The 8,553-nt window shown below is 38.8% G+C and overlaps 1 protein-coding gene across 3 annotated transcripts; it reads right to left on the reverse strand.

Moving 5' to 3' along the window:
- Positions 1–5,056: 5,056 nt before the first annotated feature.
- Positions 5,057–5,690, reverse strand: LOC140509096 (ubiquitin-conjugating enzyme E2 C-like). 3 transcript variants are annotated; one of them, XM_072616973.1, is made up of 2 exons: positions 5,568–5,690; positions 5,057–5,480 (listed from the first exon to the last, which is right to left on the reverse strand). In XM_072616973.1, exons 1-2 carry the CDS (start codon positions 5,688–5,690, stop codon positions 5,157–5,159), a joined length of 447 nt encoding a protein of 148 aa, XP_072473074.1. In that variant the 3' UTR covers positions 5,057–5,156. The 3 variants fall into 3 exon arrangements, with proteins under 3 accessions (XP_072473074.1, XP_072473073.1, XP_072473072.1); XM_072616972.1 differs by having other exon boundaries at positions 5,057–5,339; positions 5,403–5,690; XM_072616971.1 differs by having other exon boundaries at positions 5,057–5,690.
- Positions 5,691–8,553: the final 2,863 nt, after the last annotated feature.

Below are 8,553 nucleotides of genomic sequence, written 5' to 3' on the forward strand. Positions count from 1 at the left end.
GGCATTACAAAAATATAGAGAGGACAGATTATCTAAGTGGAGAAGGTGGTTAAGAGTATCAAAGAAGTCAGGAAGGATGAGAATTGAGACCATTAGGTTTGGTCATTAAGGAATCATAGCTAACTTTGGAGAGAGAAGTTTCAGTTGAGTGATGATTTCAGAAACCACATTGTAGAGGTGATAGAAGAGAGTGAGAAAAACAGTGAAGACATTGAGTATAGATAGTTCTTTCTAAACAAAGGAGAAGATATATAGGATGATAGCTAACAAGGATTGTAGAATCTAGTGGGGGAAGACAAGTATGTAGGCAGCAAGAAAGGAACAAGTAGGAGGAGAGATTTAAAGATTAGAGAGAGGGGGATGATAGTGAAAAACAATATTCAAGAAAAGAAGGGAGAAAATATAATCAATGTAAATAGGGGAGGTCACCTTGGTGAAAAGAAAGGTCACCTCCTCACAGAGACTGGAGGAAAGGAGGAATTAGCTGCAGATGGTGTCAAGGACATGTGAGAGAAGGAGGGCGAGGAGGAGGAGAGTGTCTATTTGGCTGTATGAACCAAAGACCCTGGATGAGAGGGTTTGAATAGGGAATGCCTCAAGAAGCTTGAGAGAAGATGACAACATTTAGAAAGTGAGATAGAGAATTATTTGGGGAGGAATAAAAAGATTGTCTTGCTTCAGTGTTGTCTGAATTGAGATTATATACAATATAAATTTGTAGAAGACCCAGTTAGCAATGTTGTATAACTTTTAAGATATGAGTAAGAGTGGAGACAAGGGATAATGTGGATGAGTTCAGACTTGACAAGGTGTGGTCATTGACAGGACAAGGGAGAAACATATTTGAAAACAGAGGATAGTGTGGTATTGAAATAGTTTACTAAAGGGTTAAGATGGGAAACAAGGAGATTGCAGCCAGAGCAGGGGTGGACTAGGCAAAGTAATGAGGGGAAGAAGGGATTTCAGGTCATGACAAGGAAAAAGAACAAGTTTAGGAGAAGTAAAATACAGGGGGAGACAGAATGATAGGAGATTATGATCTAATTTCAGAGTTCTTAATCATGGAAATAGAACACTTGTATGGAATGAGAAGATCATAGGTGTGACCGTTCCTGTGGGCACAGCTAAAATGGAGTGGAGAAGTAGGTCATGGGAATTGAGATGACTGAAGAAGTGGAATTTTAGGGTTTTGGAGGGAACATCAAATTGTATGTTGAAGTTCCCTAGTACAAAAGAGAAGCTGGGATAGAAAAGAAAAGCACTGAGCTTATCGAGAAAGTAGGAAGGGAGAAAGCGAAGGAGAAAGGGAGAGAGAGAGAGGCAGACAGAGAGAGAGAGAAAGAGAGAAGTAGTGGTGGTTAACACATAACAACCATGAAAATTTGGATTGGGGTATAGAGGTTAGTGAATGATGTCATTTAAGGAAAATCTCATTGTGAGTATGGGAAGCTGGGAGTATTTCATCTTCACTTCTGGGGCCAGTGAGTCTGGGGTGATGGGGAAGGGTTATGAGAGAAAGCATAACCAATACTGGAAAGGAGTGCCAGAGATGAATGTAATGTCATCAAGGGGAGCCAGTTCTCAAATTTGTTAATTATAGAGTGGGAATTTCAGAGGGCACAGCAGAAAGAGTGAGCAGATATGGAGTGGGATATTGGAACAAGGAGAGTTAAGGTAGATGGGACCAAGAGAGCAGATAGCAGGGGATGGAGAGGGAGACTTGTTGTTCGATAGTCTGGGATTCAGCACCACAGAGATGGGGGAATTAAGAGGAACTGTGGGTTTGCTAACCATTGGAAAATGAGTATAGGCAAAGTATCAATGGATAGCAGGTCCTCCACAGAAGAAGTCAGGTGAGTAGAATGTTCTCAGCATGGCTTCAACTGATAGTGAGGTAGAATTTGATGAGTGTGAGGTAGATCTATTGTGATCTTGATGCCAGCTGTGAGTCTGGGCACAAGGGCAACACTAGGGCAAGGCCAGAGCAACAAGTTAGATAGAAAAGGAGAATATGAAAAGGAGATAGAAGAGGGGAATCCGCAAAGTCCACAAGCAGAAGTTCATACCCCAAAGCGGTACAATGACTCTATATACAGTCATTCACCAATAACTCATGGCGGGGGGAGAAAAACAACCCAGGAGTCAGGAAATCTCTCCAAGATTTCAATAGACATTTCTTGGCTCACCTGGAAATATTGGCAGGTCAGCATTTAGCCTAAAGGCTATACTGTGTGCAAGGGCAACATTAACAAATACAACTTGAAGTATTGACTCATTAAGACTGGTCCAATTTCTTATAGTATCCCTAATGGAAGAGTTATCATCCTGGGAAAGATATAGAGATACACAAATAATCAGGACTCTGGTTAAAGTTCAAGAGAGTCACTTTCCTTTTACATTTTGACTCCAGCATACCAACTCCCAAAGTGCTCCTCTAATAAGATCATTAAAATAGTTAAACATTATTTTTAGCTGTTTAATTCAAACTTCTGAGCTTGCCATCCTAAAGGCTGCTATTGCTAAAGCTTATCTACCAGCCCTTAGAAAACAGATTCTCACTTTTGATGGAACCGTCTTGTCAGTGTATGCACATGCTTTGTATTTCAAAATAACACCAAAAGAAGGGTTCAGGAGGAAGTAATTCTCTCTCTCTTTCTGCCCCCTCTTTTATATCATAGTAACTTATATAATAATTAATGCATACTATATAATTGATTAGAAAATATAATTGTACAACTTTTCTACTTGTATCCCCAGTGCTTCGCATATAATAAAGATTTAATATCATATTCATTCATTTGCAATATTATACACATTAATTTATAGATACAAGGTATCACAAAAGTTTAAAATTTAAGACTGCACTAAGATTTTTGGGATATTCTGTATGTGTTTACACACAAACACAAAAGTATTTCTAATGGCACTTCAAAACGATCACCACATTTAGGTGGGCACAGAAGTTTCCTTCTCTCCCAGTGATTAATTATCCAGTTAAACTTTTTTGACTTGCCTCGATGATGATTTTAGTCTTCAAAAGATTGGAGGAAAAAAAGCATTTAATTACTACTCTAGATCTCATTCTGACCAATAAATAAGAAAACTGGTTCCCAAAGAATCAATGACCCTTGGGAGGAAATGCCATCTTAGAATCAATGATAAATCAAGAACCATAGATGTAGGAGGCTTTTTAGTCCAAATCCTTTATTTTCTAGATGAGGAAACTGAGTGTAAGGGAGGTTAAGTGGCTTACTGATAGACATATAGGTACCAAGTAACACGTGAATCAGGTCCTTTAAAACCCAGAGTAAGTGGTCTTACCATTGTACCATGCTGCCTTCCAGATAAGCCATGATTGTCTTGATCAATCACTTTCACTCTAGATTTGGGTAGAGGCAATTTCAAAGAATTCAGAGAAAGGAAAGATATGACCTAAAATTCTATAGGGAAAGTTGAGCCAAGAGAGATCTCAAGTATAAAATTCTGATGACACAAACATTTATGATTCTGATGAGGGAACACAGAGGGGAAATCATTCAAAGTGAACAATGTGGCCACACAGGGAATTTATTATACAACTCAAGTTTTAAGATGCATAGAGAAAATGAAAGTATGAGCAGATGATTGAGGATGAATACAAAAGAGTGGCATGTTTCTGTAGGGATAATATGAATAATACTAAAGCTCAGAATGAACTGAAATTGTCAATGAATGCTAAGTACAACAAAAAGAGATTCCATCTGTGTCACAGGGTAGAGAAAGATACAGGGGGATAGGACCACTGTTTGTTGTGAATGGGATAATGACAAAAATGACTGGGAGAAAAAACAACTACTCACTTCCTATTTTATTCTTTGTTTCCTTCCTTTTTTTTTAACTAAGGGGAACGAGCTTCAGACTAGGAAGAGTGAACAAGATAGTTAATAGGAAACTGAAACTCCAGAAAAGTGAGACATTGTAGAAGAACATTGTGCTGCTCACAATGTATTCAAAACATCAGACCTGAATGAACTACATTCCAGGTTACTAGAAGAGTTTGTGGATATAACTGCTGAGCTGTTGTCAGTAATCTTTGAGGAGAGGAGAGGTGCTAAAGAACTTGAAATGTTCAAATACCAAACCAATTTTCAAAAAGTAAAGAAGACAAATTCTTTAAACTATAACATGGAGAGTTTGACTTCAGCAAGATTCTAATTAGTCATTGAGGGGTGTTTTTGTGGACCTAAAACCATATTCAATATTTTGTAGCTGATTTGTATGATGGCATATGTGCATGATGCTTGCAATGAACCAATAAAAGCCTAACAAAATAAATCAATAACAATAACAACCTATTTCCTTTTTTGACAAGGTTTGATCGATAGATTGGAGTGGGGGAAGGAGAAGGGGAATGCCAAAGATATAGCAACAACATCTTACATTTAGATAGCACTTTACAGTTGAGAAAGTGCTTTGTTCCTCCAGTGTTACTTCTAGTGTTTTTTTTTTTAATTAGAAATGGGTTCTATTTACTTTCCTCTTTTCCTTTTTTTTTTTTTTTGTATTTTTCAAATCTTGCTTAATTTATAAACATTTGGTCTAGCTCTCTTCTCTAGGTCTTTTTTTTTAATTGAATTATTTTATTTGTTTTCAGTGTTTGACAATCATTTCCATATATCTTAGATTTTTTTCCACTCCCTCCCCCTCAATCCCCCCTCCCACCCCACTCCCTCCCTGAGATGGTGTACAATCTTATATAGGTTCTACACGTACATTCCTATTACATGCATGTTGCACAGAAAAATTAAAATGAATGGGAGAAACGATAAAACAAAACAAAACATAATACAAAAGAAAATAGTCTGCTTCTATCTGTGATTCAATTCCATACTTCTTTCTCTGGATGTGGAAGGCGTTTTGCCTTGAGTCCACTGGAAATTTTTTAAGTCCATGCATTTCTTTTTTTTTTCTTTAAACAACCAAAACTTTTATTTGTATATTAACGTTGAGGGGTGGACTAGAGCTTAAGGAAGAAAAGAAAAAAGAAAACAGTTTGTAATAGAGTCCTGTACAGAAGAGAGAAGAGGAAGAAGACAGATTATGAGGAAGGGAAAAAGATAGATGCACACACATACACATATACACAAGATGAAGGAAGGTGGGCTGGGCAGCCAGGGTCAGGGCTCTTGACTAGTCACCTGCTTCATGTAGGTTTCCAGCAGGTACTTTTTAAAGGCTGTGAGGTTTGTCCAAAGTTCAGCAGCATGTGTGTTCAATGGGCTGTCAATGCTGGGTTCTCCCAGCAGGCTCTGGATAGATAGCAAGATGGTCCTGACATCATACAGAGCTGACCACTTGTCCTTGAGGATGTCAAAACAGATATTGCCTTGGGTGTCCACATTAGGATGGTAACAAGGTGTGACAAATTTCACCGTGGGAGCATTGTATGGGTAGCCGCTTGGGAATTCCAGGGAGAGCTTGTACCTTAGGTCTTCATACACTGTCCCAGCTGCCCCATAGATGGTCCCAACCCACTTGAAGAGATTGTCTGACTCAGGGAAGGCAGAAATTCCTTTGTCTCCAGACATCATTAAGGTCATAAATTTCTTCTGTAACCTCTTGCTTCTGGACATGCCGGCTACACTCGTCCCAGGCTCGGCCCTGTTATGGGCAGCACGAGTGGCAGCTGGGTCACGATTCTGAGAGGCCATGGGGGACCAGAGATTAAGAAAGAGAAAACTCCCTGGCTGGCAACTGAGTCCATGCATTTCAATGAAGTACTAAATCTACCAGAAAATTTCCTTGCACACTGTGGTTGTTGCTGTATACAAAGTTCTCCTGGTTCTCCTCTCACTCAGCATCAGTTCATGTAAGTCCTTCCAGGCCTCTCTGAAGTCTTCCTGTTCATCATTTCTTATAGCACAATAGTATTCCATTGCATTCATATTCATTGCATTCAATTTATTCAGCCATTCCCCAAGTTAGGGGCATCCCCTTGATTTCCAGTTTTTGGCAACCACAAAGAGAGCTGCTATAAATATTTTTTACATGTGGGACCCTTTCCCATTTCTCTGATCTCTTTGGCCTACAGTCCCAGAAGCAGTATTGCTGGGTCAAAGGGTATGTACGTTTCTGTAGCCCTTTGGGCGTCGTTCCAAATTGCTCTCCAGAATTGTTTATTACTTCTATTCTTGCTCCCATTGGTGAGTCAGGTACCCAGAGGATAGCTGACCATTTCTTTTCTTAGAGTTCTAGGGGTAACCATCAGAGGTTTGGGTTTCTAACACTGTAGCTCCCAAACTCCATTCTGATATGCTTCAAATAATACAAATCTATTAGCTTTTAGAAGAGATTTACTGAGAAGGTATAACAAGAATATTAGTTACAAAATAATTTATCCCATATCTGAACACACTCCCCTTGAACACACAATGTCTCTGGGGAAAGTGATCTCAAACTTTAAGAATAAAAATACATGTATAGAGGCCACAAAAGCTAAGGGATGGGTCAAGACTTTGGGCCCTGGGAATCCTTTTAACCCTTTGTGGAATCCTAATGCAGGACAGCTACCTCTTAGGAGTAGCTCTTGGATAGCTCTGAGGACTCCTATCTTTCTACAGTACATAGCTGACACTTTTCTGTGTCACCTGGATCATGCATAACCCCTGAAGCAATTTCTAAATTTTAGGTGCTTCTCTTTCCACTTTCCAGTTGGTATGTCCTCGGTCATTAGTTATTATAACAACTTCAAGTGGACTCGGTTTCTCCTTTCAAATATCAGTGGAACCTCTGATGTTTCTTTAAACCTTTCGAAGTTTTTACAAGGTGTGACCTGTTCATTTGCATATCTCAGCTGCCTAAGATCAAGGAAGAGCAAACACAACAGAAGAAGAGTGACTGTTTGTTCAGAGACACATGATGTTTGGGTGGCAGATAGAAATATTGCCTCACCACCAACAGAGAGAGATCACGGTTATTGCTTCCATACACAAGCTCAGTTCTAGCTCAGCACTTCGTAAAACATCAGTTCTTCCAATTCTACAATGAAGAAGATTTTTAGTCATTATACCATCTCAACCCCTCAGTCATTCAGGGTTGGAAATAAGCTCCTCAAAATTCCACAGTGGATTGGAACTAGTTAAGGAATATCTGAACATGCACTGCATAACCCAGCAGGAATCTGACCATGCTCTGAAGTTCTTGTTAGTCAGTCTCCTCATTTACTCAGAAAAATCATGTAAGATTGGTAATGTATTATCATCCCCATCTTAGAGAAGATTAAAATTGAAGTTCACAGAATTTAAGTAATAATAATAATTAGCATTTATGTGGTGTTTTAAGATTTCAAAACACTTTAAAAATATTATATCATTTGATCCTCACAACCACCCTGGGAGGTGGGTGCTATATTGTAGACAAGAAACAGTTGTATGAAATGGACAATTGAATGACTGAACCCAAAGGGTTATGCTTAATAAACTGATATCAGTCTAGATACATTTCTAATAAAATGTTACAAGGTTCTGCTTTTCTCTGTGTTCAATATTTCAATCAGTGATTTCTATAATGGCATTTATGGCAAGCTTCTCAAATTTGCTGGTGACAATGAAGATGAGAAGAACAGGTAGCACAGTAAATGACAAAATCATGAACAAAAAAGGTCTCTGTAGAAAAAATGGATTCAATTTAATTGGATGGAATTCAACAGAGCTACAGAGCCACATTTGGGTTAAAATAAATCAGTTGAGCAAGTTAGGGTGGGAAATATGTAGGGAGACAACAGATTACACCAAAAAATAAATCTTCCTGGATTTTTATTGAACTGAATTAAAAAGTTAAAGCATGCTTGACATGTCTTAATCGAAGATTATTGTTTTTCAATCATGCATGACTCTTCATGGCCCTGTGGACCATACTGTCCATGGGGTTCTCTTCTCAGAGATACTGGAGTGATTTGCCATTTCTCCAGTGGATTAAAACAAACAGAGATTAAGTGATTTGCCCAGGGCCACACAACTAGTAACTGAGGCCAGATCTGAACTCAGATCTTCTTGATTCTAGGCTCAGAACTCTATCCACTGAGCCATCTAGCTGCCTCTGATGGAAGATTAGTGAAAGATTGAAGATTCAGAAATAAGGAGTGTATAGTATAGCCCTTTGCATTCTGCCCTGGTCATCTAATATCTGCAGTGTTGGGTTCTGGCTCTGGGGATGTGCAGTGAGATGATTAGTTCATTTTTGGCCAAGTTGAGTTGGAAATGTTGACAGGCCATCCAGTTGGCCATGTCCAAGAGGCAAGTAAAAATATAGTATTGGATTTCAGGGAAGAAGTGAAAGCTGAAGATATAGATTTAGTAATTGTCAGAATAAAAGCGGCAGTTGAAGTCATGGAAACTGATAATGCCATCAAATGAGAGACAGGAAGACAGCCTTTGAGATGGTAGAAAGAAAAGGAGAAACAAAAGGAAAAAGAACATATTTGAGTGGTAGAGGGAGAATCAGGAATAGAATAATGTCATGGCAATAAAGGAAGAAGACAGAATAGAGGAGAGCTTAGTTAACAACATCAAATGC

This window comes from Notamacropus eugenii, chromosome 5, assembly GCF_028372415.1.
Source record: "Notamacropus eugenii isolate mMacEug1 chromosome 5, mMacEug1.pri_v2, whole genome shotgun sequence".
Lineage (NCBI taxonomy): Eukaryota > Metazoa > Chordata > Mammalia > Diprotodontia > Macropodidae > Notamacropus > Notamacropus eugenii.